The sequence below is a fragment of the Erpetoichthys calabaricus genome, chromosome 6 (genome assembly GCF_900747795.2).
Source record: "Erpetoichthys calabaricus chromosome 6, fErpCal1.3, whole genome shotgun sequence".
Taxonomy (NCBI): Eukaryota; Metazoa; Chordata; class Cladistia; order Polypteriformes; family Polypteridae; genus Erpetoichthys; species Erpetoichthys calabaricus.
The window spans coordinates 196,014,043-196,032,664 of NC_041399.2; the positions used below are offsets into that span (position 1 = coordinate 196,014,043).

An 18,622-nucleotide genomic window follows, 5' to 3' on the forward strand; every position below is an offset into this window, starting at 1 on the left:
CTGTCAGGAAACCTTTATGCCACAATGGAAGAAGATTTTAGACAAAAATTAATAAATAATGCGCAAATACATAAAAGGATTCTGAAATGTGACAATAAATAAATAATAACAAAATGATATGTGACCATAAATAATTAAATGTGTCATAAAATGTTTTGTAGCACATTTCTTTATATATTCACTCATTTCTTCATTTGTCTATTTCAGTGATATAACATGTAACATAATATAGGCCTTCAATCAAAACTGTCACTTTCACTTGTCAAACCTGCGAGGGTGGGCTCTAGCAAGGACAGTGTTTTGACAGGTAAATTGTCAATGGAAAGGTTGCAAATCATCAGTCGTCAGCGGTTAAATTTACAAGCAGATACTTCAGATACAGATTCCTGCAGATGAATTCAAAGCTTCCTGAATTAATATTAATAATAATAATAACAATACAATACATTTTGAGATAGATAGATAGATATGAAAGGTACTATATAATAGATATGAAAGACACTATATCATAGATAGATAGATAGATAGATAGATAGATAGATAGATAGATAGATAGATAGATAGATAGATAGATAGATAGTGTGGCAGACAACCAGGGATCTTGCCCCACTGGGATGCCTGGAAGAAGGACGGACCAGGAGAGGGGCACTCTCTTTCCATGGGCGCAAGAGAGCAGCCCCCCTGGGTGGTATCGGGGCCACAATCGTGGAACACTGGAGCTCATGCCTTTGGGGCTCCGTGGCCACCGCCAGGGGGAGTGGAACGACTTAACGAGCCTAATTAGGCTAATTAGCACCTGAAGCACTTCCAGGTGGGCTATAAGAGGTGCCTGCTGCCACCAATCAAGGAGCCAGAGTCGGGTGGAAGAGGACGGAGCTTACGAGGAGGAGTGGAGGCGACTGAAGAGTTGAGAAAAGGACTGGGTTTGTGGTTTGTGCACGATGTTGTGTGTGGTGTATAATAAATGGTGCGTGTTTTTGTACATCCGGAGACTGTGTCCGTCTGTGCCGAAGCTGATCTCTTGCAATAGATATGAAAGACACTATATAACAGATAAATAAATAAGTAAGCCACTATATGATAGATAGATAGATAGATAGATAGATAGATAGATAGATAGATAGATAGATAGATAGATAGATAGATAGATAGATAATCAATATACCCTGTAAATGTAGTCATCTAAGAATTTCTGAAACTGACATGCCCTGGCACTATATTTATAGTCTGAGGTGTACATAGTAAAGAGAAATGGAGACAGGACTGTATCTTGTGGTGTTCCAGTGTTCCATATTAGAAACACAGTCATTGAGTCTCACAAACCGAAGCCTGTGGACATTATCCAGGACACCCTAGTCTCACCCACCTGCATATCTGTGAGGTTACCCCTTAACAGGGATGGCTGGATGGTATTGAAAGCATTAGAGAAATCAAAAACCAGAATCCTCACAGTGCTGCCAGCTTTGTCCAGGTGAGAATTAGCCTTGTGGAGTAGGTTGATAACTGCATCCTCCAGTCCAATTTTTGTCCAATATGCACATTCCCCCATGCTCAAAGCACTTCACAAAAATTCAAAATGAACAACACAGTATATACAAAATAAAACACTAAATAAAAATAAATAAAAGACACAGAAGGCTTTGAATTCAAATATGAGACAATAAACCAAAATACTATAACAATACAAAATATACCAAATATTACAAGAAAACCATGAACAAATAAATAATTTGTGATTTAAATGCAAATCATCTCGAGCAGCTAGAATGGGTAAATTGACAGGAGGGTCCAAATGTCAGGGTCAGTTAAATGCCTTCCTGAACGTAAGAACTGAGTCAGTTGATCTCGTTAATTTCAGGAAGCGCTATGGAGCTAAAAACTCTGGCACACATAAAGCACAGGATTAGTTTGGGGCAGAGCAAGAATGCCAGAGTCAGTAGACCTTAGTGGGCAAACAGGAGCATACTGATGGAATAGGTTACTGATGTAGACTGGTGCAAGGCCATTTAAAGCTTTGTAGGTTATTAATAGAATTTTATATTCAGTGCTGTAAGACACAGGGAGCCAGTGAATGAGGAGCAGGATGTGTGAGATGTGCTCCCCATTCTGTTTCAGGTTTGTATAAGGACTTTTGCAGGAGTGTTTTAAACCTGTGATTAACACATTAGAAGAGGCACTACCAACAGGGAGTTAAAGTTGTTGGTATAGGATGTCATAAAAGAATGGTTACATTTCTCAGCATCAGAAAAGGAGGGGAATGGGTGAACACAAGATATGTTATGGAAGTGGAAGTAAAAAAGTTTCTGAATGTGACTTATGAGGGTAGAATAAGAAATAGAAAAATCAAAAATGACACCAAGATTCTTAGTAGAAGGAGGTCTGACAGAATCATTACAAAGATTGCCCGAAAAGGAGCTAATATTCTTAAGTTGAGCTTCAGTGTCAATTAGCGTGTGACACAATGGACCTGATCTGGCCAATTAAGACAGCCTCTTAGTGCAGTAATTCTAGGCAAGTGTTTCTTGTACTCATATTTGCCACAGGTTCACACAGTCACAACTTTCAGCACCTTGTCCTGGTAATTCACCAATTCAAAAACACTATTGGTTAATGCCTACTTTCACAACTTAAAAGTGTCATTTTTGAAAGGCAACAGCAGTTTTGAGAGAAAGGGGAATTGGGGATGGCATGGAAAAGTCAGAACTAATCAACATTGGCTGCTACAGCTCTATGATGTCATACTGGCCTTGCAAAGCATCATGGAGCGCTGGGAAAAAAAATGTCTTCCTAAGCCAGCCGCACGATGAAAAAAAATCGGGGAACAAGGTCACCCAACAAATTCTTTCTGAATTCTTTCCATCTGGTTGCTATGTCTCTATACTTCCAACAGATGGCACATCACAAATATTTTTAGTAATGAAACTCATTGCAATTGTCATTCCAACAGATGGCACATCACAAACATTAACTCTGCTTTTATGAAACCTGTACCAAATGGCTTATAACAGAGACATACTATATGCATTGAATGGTACTTGCAAACATTAATGCTGAGGTCTAGGTTGATTACTGACATTTCAATACATCTTAGACGGGTACTAGAGCTAGTTATTATATAATTCATTAAACTTAAATTAAAAGTTCTCTATAATATTTTTCCTCTACCCTGACCACAACCCTGCAATTTGCACCAACAACAACTCATTTCCTTGAGAGAGTAATGCTATGCTCTGAAAGCGCTAAATACAAGAAAATGTAATGTAAACCACCATAATTCGGGCAGTTCGTTAAGAAATGTAATGATTTACTTCATGAGGTAGAAGTACAGAAATTTTGTCATTTTTACCCTCTGATAGAGGTCCACGGAGTGCTAGATCCTAGTAGAGGATCAAAAAACAAAAATAACATCCTATTTGTAGTTACTGACCTTGAAATAATCTAAAATGTAGCCACCATGTCTATGTTTGAAATTTCATATTTTTAACCTTCTGAGGGTGGCTCTTAGAGGGCTATGACCACCAATAAAGAATAAAATAACAAATCTTATCATATTTGTGATCAGCAACCTTGAAATTGTATAAAATTACACTCCACAAGTCTATAGTTTTGCAAAAAGGAGTAACTTTATCCCCTCATATCACATTAGGTGGTGTATCCCTGGGTACAGTTGATGTGGCATACAAAACGTCAAGTCCTTCTTATCATTTTTGCTGTGGACACTTACTGTTTTAATCTTTATAATAAGTGTAATTTTTGTGCATTTCCAAAAATGGCATGAAAACATTTGTTTTGTGCCCAGAAGGCCAAAAATAGAGGTAACCCTAAAAAGCTCAGTTTCTTGTATAATTAGAGATTAAGGTGAGTTGAACAATGTGTAATATGCACATTAGACACACTGGATGGATGGAAGACAAAAATTCACCTTTCAGAGGCGCTTTAAACCAGTGCTGCTCAATGCTCATTGTGATGGTAGGATTTTGGTCCAAACAACTTCTGTTTTCAATTGGACTCCTGCCTTCATTTATCAGGCTGTCATTTCCTGTTTTCTTCACTTTGGTGTCAAACCAAGAACTAAAAAACTGGGTTTGCTAAATTTTATTGGAATGCAATAAACATTTATTCATGTTACATTTAATATTTTATTTGCTATATCATTTCTGTGACATGCCAAAATTTATCAGCAGAATTCCACATCTTATTAATAACATTTCAGGACTGGTAATTCAGGATAGATTGACTTCAACTCTGTACTAAAAACAGCTGGTTTGGAATGAAGATGGATGGATTTGAAGTCTCCCAGATAGTTATTTATTTGTTTGTTTGTTTATTTACTTATTTATTGATGGTTTAAGAAGCTCTGCTTTAAAGATTTAAACAGAAAGTAACCACAAATATCTTTATAGCCAAGACAGCGCCACAGATAAAGCGAGATCCTGTCTCCATTCATGTTTTTGCTGTCTTTTTTTTATCCCTTATTCATTATTTGAATTTAACAGTGAAGGTCGTGGAGAGGAACAAGGAGACTGACAATGCAGCAAGGGAAAAGGAGATAAAGGGAATAAGGAAAAGATATGGAAAACTACAAAATTATTCAAGGGTGGGGGCAAAAATGATAGAGAAAGGAGGAGAACACGGAAGAGATGATGATTGGTACAAGAGGCTGATGATGACAACAGAGTGCATTGGAAGTGAGAAAAAGAAAGTCTTGTGAGAAAGAAGACCACCATGGTGCTTCGGAACACTCTGGTGGGTCCTGTGCCCAATTATTAGCCAGCATTGAAAATGGGAAAAACAGTGTCCTCCTTGACAAATGAAAAAAGGTGAGGTGCTACGGTGTAACCCAACTCCTATTCCGTTTTAGGTGCATTCGCATATAATGGTCAAAGCACCTATTGCGATACCCATGTCTGTCTGTCTGTCTGTCTGTCTGTCTGCGTGAAACAACTCGGCCCCCAGTGGCCTAGCTTATTTTTTTAAAGAAACAGTTATGTTTCCATTGAGATATCTTGAAAAGATTGTGTTGTACAAAGCTTGAAAAATTTAAAAGCATTGGCGAATTTGCAAACTATTTTAAGATGGAGAAAAGTTCTGTGTAACTTCAACTATGAATTACTTTATTGTTTCAATTTTACCTTGAAAGCAGTAGCTTGAACTTATTCATGTGTGTGGTGTAATGGTTAGGACTTTGGATGTAGAAATTCAAGCCATGTGGGTCCAAATCCTGCTACTGACACAGTGTGACCATGAGAAAGTCACTTCACCTGCCTTCGCTCCAATTGGAAACACAAAATAAATATAACCAATTTTATTTCAAAAGGTGTAAGTTGCCTTCTCTTCAATGGACTCTTCAATGGACGTCAAATAGTGTTGGCCCTACGTGCTAGTCATTTCCCGGATCTTTTGCTTGTGACGAATTGTGCTGTGTTTTTGGATAAACATGAATATCAACTGTGTCTTTGATATCTCTGTCTTTCTGAACTATTGTCACTGACAATTCATCACATGTTTGTTTATTATACTAGGGCCTCTGCCCACTGCTCGCTTCGCTCGCCCCACCCTTGGGTTTGGTTTACCGGATATACAATTTAAAGAGATTGTTATTTTCATGGGAATTGTTACATATGCAATATTTTCACTTATACTTTAAAACTTTTGTAAAAACAATACTTGTCCTTTATTTCCAGCCCCGGGCGTGGTTAAATCTTTCTCGCAGGACTTATAATGCTGCTCGTGTTGTGAAGGGGTGGCAGCTGAACGCACGCTAAGGAGATGCCGTCAGATCAGCTGCTGTCTTTCTGCTGCTAGCGAGCTGCATACTCTGTTTGTCACGCTGCACATCGATCATTTAAAAGCCTGTACAACAGCTGTCCTTTTGCCACTTCATGTCTCTGTCGCTCGCGTTATTTTGGGGGGGGCTGAATGCACGCTAAGGAGTTGCAGTCAGATCATCTGCTGGCTTGTTGCTGCTGGTGAGCTGCGTGTTCTGCTTGTCGTTATTTTAAGAGCTGGGAGCACATGATGTCTATATGCCAAAATAATTCCAACAACTGCTTGGTTAGATATCTGTGAACTTGTTTTAAATCTTGTCTCACTGCCTTGTCTCGACGTGATGTTAAAGTGTCTCTCGCGGGACGTCAAATTGTCTTCCAAGAAGATCACGTCTTGTCTCCCTAGTTTCCTTCCCAGGATTTTTTTTTTATAATAGAGAGATATATACTGTATATATGCTCACACAAATTAAAAAATATACATATATATATAAAATAATATTAATATACTGTAAAAAATGTGCTATATAGGTGCCCGACCTGACACAGACTAGATACGGAGGCACATGTAAAATAAACAAAATGATTTATTTTTTTCTTCACCTGTGGGTGCACGTCTTCCCCGTGTCCCACAGGCAGTACACAGTCCCCAAGCACCAACACCAAATAAAACACACAATAAAGCACTCTTTCTTCCTCCACCACTCCTCCCTAACAAACTAGTCTTCCTCCTCCCGATTCTGGCTCCTGGAGTGGTGGCTGCTGGCACCTTTTATAGTTCACCCAAAAGTGCTCCAGGTGCTTGATTGCCGTGTTCCGGCTGCACTTCTGGGTGTGGTGAAAACACTGCCCACAAGGGCTCAGGAGTTCCAGCTGCAGCCTCTATGGTGGCGCCTGCGGGACCCAACAGGGCTGCCCCCAACTCCAATTCCCAGGTAGCCCTGCGGGAAACCGAGGCATTGCTCATACCCAGGGGGGTGGCCATCTAGCTTACAGGGGGAGGTATTGCACCGTCCACGGCTATATATATATACAGTTACTTCAGAAAGTATTCAGACCCTTCATTTTTTATGCTTTGTTATGTTGTAGCGCTGTGCTGAAATCATTTAATTTTTTGCCCACATCAAACAACACTCAGTACCCCAAAATGACAAAGTAAAAGTAGGATTTTTTTGCAGATTTATTAAAAATAAAAAACTAAAATATCACATTGATACTAGAGTCAGGGGTCAGACCCTTTGCTATGACATTTGAAATTTGGCTCTGGTGTATCCCATTCTCTGCGGTGGGCTGGCACCCTGCCCGGGGATTTGTTCATGCCTTGCGTCCTGTGTTGGCTGGGATTGGCTCCAGCAGACCCCTGTGACCCTGTAGTTAGGATATAGCGGGTTGGATAATGGATGGTATCCCATTCTAACGATCACCTTCGATATGTTTTTTCACCTTGTTTGGAGTCCACCTGTGGTCAATCCAATTCATTGCACAAAATTAGGAAAGGCAGGGGTGTGAAGTGACAGGGAGTGGCTAAAAGTACAAGCACATGCTCATAAGTTTAAATTGATTCAACATTTATAAAAGAACATTGCATGACCTGTGGCATTCATATAGTTTTGCAAATCCGATAATTTTTGTATATATGCTACCTTTGCGTTTCCAGCATAAGCAAGATTTTGTATGGAAGTTAAGCAAGGTTTTATTGCATGTACTAGGGGGCGCACACTCCCTGAGAATAAGTCAATTGGAGATTGCAGCTTTTACTAAACCAAAAGTCTATATATAATATAGTACTCTTTATAACAATATAGGACAATGTAGGATAAAATAAAACATTATATCCTTTCCTAGTGGTATGGTGGTGATTCTAAGCTGTTGACCATAAGCTGACCGTCAGTCCACAGATTACATCTACTCTTTTTTAATAGCCTAGCTGAGTTGTCTCTTACCATCTCCTTGTCAGGTTGCTTACATGGCAGTAGAGCCTCTCCCTGTTAGATGGTTTGTGTGGCTTCAGCTGTATTTAGTTTTGGCCTCATGCTTCCAATCTCTCTCTCTCTCTCTCAAATAGCAGTTTTAAATTAAATAATTCTATGGAATAAACCTCACAGATCAGTGGCACACTTCAAATCTTTGGATACATTGTATACACGAGGAACCAGGAAGCAAAGAAAAGAAGTCAAGCCCAGGAAAGCACAGCCAATCTGCAAATCAAACATCACAGTCAATAAACCTTTCCTTTGTCTTCATTCCTAATACCTAACAATAATAGAGAATGCATGAAAAGTCTTTCATTATCCACAATCTTGGATGCAGCTCACTGTGCGTCGCAGGCTTATAGCCATTATGGGTGTCATGTCATGACACACACTTCTGGGACAGATGGCTCAGAAACAGAGCATTGGGTCATAGCAACCATTGCTCAATATGGTACCACCTGTCAGTAAGTAAAATGCAGTTACAGAGGCAATACTAAATAACATCTTTCAAAATTTTTAAACACAAAAAATAACTACAGATTGTAGTTTTTTGGGATCTAAAATGTCTAGAAAGCTGTATCGAAATGATAAAAAGTAGGCATAGAAGGAAAATTTTTAAAATGTTACTTAAACCGTGACAGTGTATTTACTGTTCAAAAGATGTCCAAATTCCACTTATTCACCCCCACCACTTACATGACCACTTAAAAAGGGGTGGACTCCTAGACTCCACATAGATCCATTAAGGAGAATTTGGGCAGACTGATCTCCAGCGGTGAAAGCAGGGGGCTGCTAAGAGACACCATGCAAACACAAAAGAATATCTATACAGGGATGCCATGTTAAATCAAATCTTGACAAATCAGAAACTGAAGGCATAAGCTGATAAAATGGCTTTCAGCTGGGAGATGATAACAATGTGAAAAAGAAAGCAGCACTCTTCCAAACATAGAAGATAATGATTATCAGTGTCTCCAGAGTCTCCTTCACTGAAGCAGACAGTTTAGATCTCACCAGCACTGAGTGAGGATTCATTTATTTAATCATCCATCAATTGTAGTAACATAGAACATCCATAAGTTACAGAGAATAAAGTTATGCAGTTCAACAAGTCTACTTGCAGGGCCACTTACTACAACCAGATAGTCATTGGCTGATTTATTTTTCAGGATTGCCCTGTCCTGTCCCATCTGTCTATCCATATGTTCTTGGACAGCTTTGTGGGGAACTGGGACCTAATTTGGTAAAAATGGGGACAGAATATAAAGTGACAATCCACCAACCAGCACACTCACAGACTTCACCACAAACTCTTTTCAAATGAGAAAATGCAAGCTCCACACTGAGGCAGGCTTCTCCCAGCCTCTGTACTGAACGACTGGGCAGAGACTGGATGGAGTGACCTCCAACAGGGAAGGACCAAGGCTTAAAGGGCTGTGTTTTGACATTGCCACATTCTGTAACTGCCATTCCACTCATGTCAGTATCTGTTCTGGAAGATACTTACATTTGGAAATGTGCCATGTTTTGTTCTTTAGTTCTATTAGATTTTTCAACCTGTTTAAACACATCAGTGCCAAAGAGAACCTCACATCTCTCCCTGCAACACACTAGAACATCATAACAATTTTGACATGGAATGACCATTCAGCCCAACAAGCTTGCTAACCTATTCACCTAATTTTTAAGTCAAGATTTGAAGATCCCTAAAGTCCACACTACTTGATAATTTATTCCAAGTGCATGATTCTCTGTGTGAAGAAAAACTTTCTAACATTTGTGCAATGTTTGCCCTTAACAAGTTTCCCACTGTGTCTGTGTCCTTGTTGAAGAATTCATTTTAAGGTAGCAGCTGGGATCCACTGTACTAATTCCTTTCATAATTTTAAACACTTCAATCCTCTTAATGTCCATTTGCTTAAACTGAGAGGTTCATCTCCTCCCTCCACATAGCTCATACCTCTCAGTCCGAGAATCAGCCTAGTCACTTCTCCTCTGAAGTTCCCCTAGTGGTGCTATGTCTTTTTTTTCAATATGGAAACCAAAAATACACACAGTACTCCAGATGTGGCCTCACGAGACCATTACATAACCTCCTTTGACTTGTACCCCACACATTGTGATATATAACCTAACATCCTATTAGCTTTGTTAACAGCTGAAAACTGTCTTAATGTTAGATAGTAATGAGTCCAATATGACTCCTACATCTTTCTCATAAGGTGTACTTTCAAACTTCTCATCAGGCATTCAAATGGTAACCTATGGTAAATATGACATTATCCACAACTACAAATTGCATAATGCCAGCAACCTGAGAACCTGTATAAACCTCGTGTGAACTGAAGAACAAGAGAGGTGGCATCCAATCTGAGTTTGAAATTGGAGGTTAGATAATGCAAGGAAGTAAAACTACAGGCAGCCATAGCCATAATTTAGATACAGTAAACACTTGATAAATTATACTCTTTTATTTGGTATGTTGAGCTTGTTTGGTTAACTTTGAATGGCATGGCGGCACAGTGACTAATGCTTCTGTATCATACCTCCTGGCACCAACATGCACTCTCTTACCTGTCACTAGTTGCGTGATGTTTTTTTCACTTTCCCCTTTTCCACACTGATTTTCTGCTTTTTCCCAAAGAACCAGAAATGTGTGGGTTGTTTTAAACTGGGACATGATGAGTGTGTTTGGCTATTTTTAGGACACAGGAAAAAAAAAAGCAGCTGTCAATGTGAGTCTGCTGGCGGTTGCTCTAGCGGCACATGTGGTTGGCATTGCCCAAGGGCACCATGGTTTGGTAATAAATAATACTGTAATAGCACTGACAACTTGCATCAGCTAGGAATGAGTCAGCCATAGTATGAGCTAGCATTCCATCGTGCAAATGAGCAGCTTCAGAGTCAGCGGCAGAGTTATCTATAAAAATGGCAAGCCTGCAATGCCACAAACAGAATTCCTTCAGGTGCAGCAATGGTGAGCATTCCTGTAATCAGAATATTAGTTTAATATGTCACTGTGCTCTGTGCAAATATTTTAAATCTGCTTTTCTTTTCTTCTCACATGTACAGCTAACACAAAGCCAGATTTAGTACAGGGGCCCAGCATTTAGAATTGCTAGGCAAGCATCTTAAGATAAGACAAGTTAAGGACAACTGCGAAATGGACAACGTGCACTACTTCTGTGTGTTAGAGTCCTTGTTTGGAATGGCATGATTTACCTAAGTCGGGGCCTGCACATGGAGAAAGAGTATAAAGCCTTGGAACATTGCCCGGCACAACTTTGAAGTCGACGGATAGATGGGAGATAATGTGATCCGATCCGGAAAATCCCAACGCAGAGACGAAAATGGCAGACGTTCTACACAAGGTCTTGTCATGGCTTCCCGTCTGTTATGCTGCGTAAACTGTCATTACAGAAAGCTAAGTTATTTTCTCTTATGTGATTTCTTAACGCCGTATCACTAAGGGAGGGAGGGAGGGATATCACCTCTTTATAATATATCTATTTAGGTTCTGGTTACTTAAAATGCCACAATTGCAAAATGAACATATTTCCAAGGAGCTAGCGCCTCCTAGTGGAAAACAATTCCTTATAAGGATAGCGAGCCACTTTAAAGAACAATGTCAAGAACAAAAATATCCACTTTGGCACTCAGCACTGGCTCTACACCAGTGTTAGGAGTGAGAGGAAAAGAAGACCTACTGTCCGATTTAGCAAGTGCAACAGAGACCACAATGGGCTTGTTTGGCTCATCTGAGGAGTTGCTAGTGTGTCTCATGGTTGAGAAGCAAGAATTGAATGCCATTTGCAGCAGCAGAATGGTGGGAAGACAGTTGAGAGACTGCTACCTCTATGGCTCCACCACCTCTTCTCCATTTGCCTGAGTGTGTGGGCGATGATGGAGCATCGGGTTTACAGAGCTGAGAAAAGTATAGAAAATGGAGTTGTCACTGACCTCAAGTAGGTTGTGTGAAACAGGGCCAGTGCTAAAACTGTGCAGGCAAAGAACAAGACAGATTACAGCGGTGTTACAGAGCAGCAACAGAAGGAGAGTCTCAAAGCTGACAGCAGCTGCAGTTCAATAAAGAAAAACACCTGAGAGACTCGGACATCTACAGTGCCAGATAAGAAGGCTCACTGACTCACTTGTAATCGACAGACCACAGCACAGGTGCAGTGTTTAACACATCTGCTTTACCACAAGACAGTGCAGCACTCAATATCTATGCTGTGCCATCTGACAATACAGTATGTAACATCCCTGCTGCACCACCTAACAGCGAAGCGCTCCAGGTCCCTTGCTAATTGTGCTTTGTCACTGGCTGCATGGCCACAACAGAAGAGAAGATCACATTGCCATTCCTAAGATGCAGGCACTGTTTCAAGAAGTTGGAATTGGTCACTGGGGCCAGTGACTTTGAAGGGAGGTCTATGTGACGGCACTGACAAGCTGCATCAGCCAGGAATGAGTTACCCATACTATGAGCTGGTATTTAATAACCAGCAGCAGGGGCACCTAGAAAAATGGCAAGCATGCAAAGTGGCAAAAACAGAATTCCTTCTAGTGTGGCATCAAACATCTCCAGATACATCGTCTGAGAAAAAGGCAGATGTCTAAAATCGCACCTGTTTCGGTGTTCTACCTGACCTTTCAAGTGTCAATAGATTAAGGATTCAATATATTATCAAACCCATATTTTAGACCTGTCATGGCATCGGCCATAACTATATATCTGGTTACATAGGTGGTCCCACCTTCAGCTGAATTTGAGTAATGCCACATGCATCTTGGCTTACAGTTGAATAACAAGCACAGTGATTTTGTGCTTGTGATTCTGTTCAAAAAGGATCTGAAATTGCAGACTCAGAATACAAATACTGTCAAGAATTAGATGTTTAAACACAGGCAATGGTGAAAAAGAATTTGAAGACATGAAGTAAGGACTTTACATTAATCCAGGAATCAAAACATACAACAGCAGCAAAATGAATCCAATGAGCATGTCAAAATTGATAACAGAGATCTACTGAATACTTTGGGTAGGGGCTCAACGGTTATTTTTAATGAAGACAGCTAGTCTCAGTTGTGTTATGCTACATGTTGGCTGTACAGATGTGACAACAGGATGATGCCTGTGTTGACTGTTTAAAGATGGCTTCTTCACTCACTGGGTAGGGTCTGAGATACCAGATAAGCAACACCAAGGGAGGACTGACTGATTGTGCAACAGGCTGCCACTATACCTATGGCACATCTTTGAATGTCGTGAATTGCTAGCTCATCCCTCAGAACAGCATTTCTCAAACTGTGGGCTGCAGTGGCATTGCAGGTGTGCTGTAGCCAACCCTGGACGTAAGCTTGGCCTCCACATCACCACTCCGACAGTTGAGTTTGACAGTGGCAGCACTGCCTGTGGATCACGGGTAACCCTGGGCGAAACCCGATCCACTGGTTTGATGATCATGCTTACTTCACAGCCACAGCATCACAGGTGGATCATAGCCAATCCTGGATGTCCTCCACAGTGCCAGGTCTGATGATTGTGCTCGATTCATCAAGGAGGAAAAGCATTAATGATTGCGCTTGGTTAATCTAATGCTCTGGAGATCATGTGGAACAGGGCAGTTTTGATGATCATGCTCTGTTCATCAAGGGGGACCATCCCACTCCCCAGCTCAGACAGTCATGCTAAAAAATACCCACTGGTGAGATGCAAACACATTGGCAAAGAAAAAATTGGTTGTAACACCACAAACACTGCTTTTGAATATGAAAGTGAAAAGCCATTAAATACAGGTATGTCACTTATGAAGTTCATCACAATGTTCCAATGGATGTGCCAAAGAAGATCCATCAACACCTGTATGATTTTGTGCAATGACACAAGGCTAGTGTCAGTGCCAACTAAGAGGATTTTGTTCCAGATACTAACAAACCCCATGTCTACCCCGTTCTAGACCAACACATTAATGATTGCACTTAATTGATCTAATGCTCTGGAGATCGTGTGGAACCTCAAACCCAGCTTTGATTATAATGCTGTGTTCATCGAGGGGGACCAACCCACTCCCTAGCTCAGACAATCATGCTAAAAATACCCACTGGTGGGATGTGAACACATTGGCATGTGAAAAAATGGGTTGTGACACCATAAACACTGCCTTTGAATATGGAAGCAGAAAGCCGTTAAAGATGTCACTTATGAAGTTCATCACAATGTTCCAATGGATGAACCAAAGAAGACCCATTAACATCTGTATGGTTCTGTGTAATGACACAAGGCTGGTTTCAGTGCCAACTAAGTGGATTTTGTTCCAGATACTAACAAAGCCCATGCCTACCCCTGTTCTAGACCAATATATTGCTCATTTATTCCAGCTTAACTTCTCTTCATGGTTTTTGTCATCTCGTATCTATTAAAGGAAAGGCACCAACTCCTCACATCTCAACATTTGAGAATGTATGCTTGGAAAATAGACAGATGGATGACTACTCATTTCACCGTAAGTAGCATATGGTCTGTAAAGCTTATACTCGGTCGGGCTAATGACTGTGCTTTTTAAATGCATAAAACAGAGGGAGGAAATTGTACTGGGTTTACATATCACCATGAGGGAAATTCCAAGAAAAAGACAAAGATTCTTAGAAAAACAGCACTGAAATGCTTTTAGAGAGGAAGCACACAGCAGACTGGCTGTCCTTAAGTCCCTGACAGTAGCTTAAAGCCCACAAATCTTGACACAGTAAAAAGCTGTGAACTTGACAAACAGGAATAACACATATTGAGAAGAACAGACAGATATGCAGACAAGCACAGGGCTCGACTGGAAGGCTGTGGACCCACACAAGAAGCCAGAGCAGCGGTAACCCGCCTGGACTCCTACCCTCAGCCTCCTCAACATGCGGCCTGCGTTTCTTTCGCAGTGTTGGCTTCCTCTTTTTCTCCGCCTCCAGGAGATCTTTAATATGCTGGTTCACTGGGGAACAAATGAGATGATAACCAAAAGAAACAGACAAAATAAAACAAACAAAAAAAAAATCAACAATAAACATAAAGCAAAACAAAAGATGAGCTGATTGATGGCATTGTTCTCAGGGGGTCAGGTTGGGAGAGTTTAATTTGCATTAACACAAATCTAGCATAAAGGGCTTAATGAAATTACCCCTCAGTCTTCCATCATCAAATTTTTTGAAAATTTATTGTGTGATGGTGTGGAATTTTAATGAAACCAATGCCATTCATCAACACACAAAACTCTATAATGTCAAAATGAACATAACATTCCAGACATGCTTCCAAATTAATTATAAATAAACAATTAAATAATTGATTCAAATGATTGACTATTGGCCATTGCCCAGCTTCACCCAGGTTGGCCAGCTGCACCCCCATGTTCCCAAATCTTGGGGTATCAGAGTATAAAGTTTTACAGTAAAGATGCCCTTCCTGATACCAACCTCCATTAATTGCCATTTACAAGGTGTAAGACGGATGGTGACCTTTTTTTACTGCCAGGAGTAAGTGACTGCACTAAGGAAGAAGTTCCAGCCTACATAATGTCTGTTTCATAGCAGGACCCCTGTTGCCTAGGGTGTGGCTGCAACAAAGACTGGAGTGATCCATTTTATTTTGAAGAGCAACTTGGTGCTGGACTGTAAGAGTGGAAGACCATCTGTAACAACTTTGGGTGAGGGCGCCACAAGTCCAAACCTTGCTAAAGTAAAACAAGATGCACAAGCCAGTGAGACCATATGTAAAGACAAATGTTCGTCTGGCTACAAATGGGAGGCAACTAGTCACCAGCTACCCAGCAGACATTCGTTTATTGCTAGTAAAGAAGGACCACTGTGTGTGAAACAACAACTACAATACTACCTGTAACCACAAGATGCAACGGAAGAGAAGAAAGAAAAGATCTCCTGAATAAAAAAAAGGAAAAGTGTATTGAACATCCTCCCATGTGTGGTGGAGAAAGCTGACCCAGAAGGATTTGAATAAAGCATTGCTAACACCAGAGTTAACAAGAACTAAACCATAACTACAAATGCTTTGAATCTGAGAATTATTGATTGTAACTTGGTAGCTAGGATAAAGGCAGCTAATGTGTTCTGGTTATTGGTGTCATTAAAACTAAAATGAAATAAACTGTGTGAAGGACAGAAAATTACCTGTTAAACATTTCTCTTCCTATGAGCTATGTGTATGTGCATGTGAGTGTCTGTGGTGCAGACTAGCTGTGAGCAAATCAATGTCACCATCACGGTGCAAACACTAAAGACTTAATAACTAGCTAAAGAACGTATCCATCTTGACCACAATAATTGAAAGATCAGAATTCATAAGTTATGTGCCTGTTTCTTTAAGTAAGAAAAGAACAAACTAAACTAGCACAGATTTATGTTTTATATTGTAATTATACCCATCTTCTATTTTCTTTATACTATGAATAAATTGTATTATGTACTTTATTGTAACAAGTGTGTTATTTGTGGAAAAATACTCTATAATCACATCTGAGCTACAAACAGAAATTGAAAATTATTTAATGTGGACCTATAATGAGCAATCTCTTCAAAGTTCTGACATCCTGGCTGCAAGGTGAAACAGAAATCCTATACACAAACAACGTCATTGAGGGCATGACAAAAAAGCTGAACAAATTGACACCTTTTATTTCTTTGTATTTCTGTACAAATTTGCTTCAATGTTTTTAAATAATTCTGTTTAATAATTCTGAGGCAAAAGAAGAGCAATGGCCATCATTAAACACAGGCTATTTATTTATTTTTTCTACACTAGAGGAAATTTAACACATGAAAAAAAACACGGAGGAAGTCATTAGTTGTGATCTAACTCTGTGACCTTTTGACAAAAAATTAGATGTGCTCCTCACAAAGGAATAATGCACCAGAACATGAGAGAAACAAGCATTCTGAAATGCTTCGTACGGCTAAATGAAAGGGAAAGCGGGGGTTTAGGACAAGGCTGCTCGAATGACATCTTGTCACAGACAACTTGTTAGATGGGATGCATGTCACCTGAAATCAGAGGTGAAGTCAAAATACTGTGCATACATGACAGCAGATGTAGAAGACAAATGTCATGCTGGTGAATTAAAATGTGTTTCTGGAATGGAAAGATCACACACGCAAAAGTGTCATAGATCTCTTTACAAATAGGAAGAGAAGCTACTTTTACACATGTATACATTCTGAATAATGTTTAACATTTCTCACAAGATGCAAAGGGTGGAGCTGCTGCAGTGATAAATGCTGCTGCCTCACTGTGTCCGTCGGTGTCTGTGTGGAGTCTACTTATTCTTTTCAGCTGATTTGGAGTCCTGCCACACTCTACAGGCTGCTCTGTCAGATTATTTGGGGAATCTAAACTGGCCAAACTGGGAGTATCACATCCTGTTCAAATTGAGGATATTCCTGGCATATAAACTAGTCTTTAGACTGTGCTAAAAAATGGTATTGGGTAGATGGACAACATGGAAAAGTCACAGGGCACCTATTGAAAGAAATCTAAAATTTAAAAAAATTATTGTTCATGATTTAGTTTTAAGATATTTTATGGTGGGCGGCACGGTGGCGCAGTGGGTAGCGCTGCTGCCTCGCAGTTGGGAGATCTGGGGACCCGGGTTCACTTCCCGGGTCCTCCCTGCGTGGAGTTTGCATGTTCTCCCCGTGTCTGCGTGGGTTTCCTCCGGGCACTCCGGTTTCCTCCCACAGTCCAAAGACATGCAGGTTAGGTGGATTGGCAATTCTAAATTGACCCTAGTGTGTGCTTGGTGTGTGGGTGTGTTTGTGTGTGTCCTGCGGTGGGTTGGCACCCTGCCCGGGATTGGTTCCCTGCCTTGTGCCCTGTGTTGGCTGGGATTGGCTCCAGCAGACCCCCGTGACCCTGTGTTCGGATTCAGCGGGTTGGAAAATGGATGGATGGATGGATATTTTATGGTTGAAGATGATCCGCTGTGGCAACCCCTAACGGGAGCAGCCAAAAGAAGAAGAAGATTTAGTTTTAAGATATTTTAAATGAAAAAACAGAGATGGCTGTGCTTTCCTGTTCACTGCTAAAAGATGTAGTAGGGATGAATTTAAATCAATAAATCAATTGATGGTATTCACTTTGCATTTTATTCTTTTCTATTGCTGCTCCACTTCTTGAAAATGTTCATTTAATTCTCATTGCCTTTGCTCACTGAATTATTTTTTAAGAGCTATAATCCATTCACTTATCCAGAGAAGGGTCGAGGGGAAGCTGGAATCTCTATAAGCACCGAGTGCCTGGTAGGAACACTCCCTGGACTGGATGTCAGTCCATGACAGGGTGAACACGCTCACACACACACACACATATATGGAGCCAATTTACCTTCGCCAGTCCACCTGACATTTCTGTCTTGGGACTGTGGGAGGAAACTGTCTCACCTGGAGGAAACCCACATGCACATGGGAAGAACCTGCAAACTCCACAAAGGGAGCACCCAGGACATGAACCCCAGTCTCTTTGTTGTGAGCAGTATACTATCATTACACCACTGTCTCACTCTAACAAGTATAATTAAATACACAATTGGTGGTTGGCATGTTCAGAGAGGTTTCCATAGCTTTTTTTTTTTCTTTCTTGTAATGCAAACTCGTGACATGCAATTGTTTGCATATATTTGAAAACGGGCTAAAAATACTAGCGTACATTGTAATTCAAGGTATGTGACACTAGCAAGGGATCCGTTACCATGCTGTTTGCTCTAGACTGTGGATCTGTTGTTAAATGAGCAAAACACCAAGTAAAGTTACTTATCTGAACCAATTAGAGAACCCTGGTAATTAAACATCCAAAAAAGGAAGAGAAAAAAAACTGTAATGCTC

The 18,622-nt window shown here is 40.4% G+C and overlaps 1 protein-coding gene across 5 annotated transcripts in view; it reads right to left on the bottom strand.

The window, feature by feature from the left end:
• arhgap39 (Rho GTPase activating protein 39) overlaps positions 1 to 18,622 on the bottom strand; it is a 448,090-nt gene that overhangs the window by 65,054 nt on the left and 364,414 nt on the right. For 3 of the 5 annotated variants that reach the window (XM_051929195.1, XM_051929194.1, XM_051929197.1), the window contains exon 5: positions 14,632 to 14,724. The exons of the other annotated variants lie outside the window; for them this stretch is intronic. In XM_051929195.1, coding sequence (XP_051785155.1) covers positions 14,632 to 14,724 — 93 coding nt within the window. The remainder of the gene's footprint in view (positions 1 to 14,631; positions 14,725 to 18,622) is intronic. 5 annotated transcript variants of the gene reach the window in all.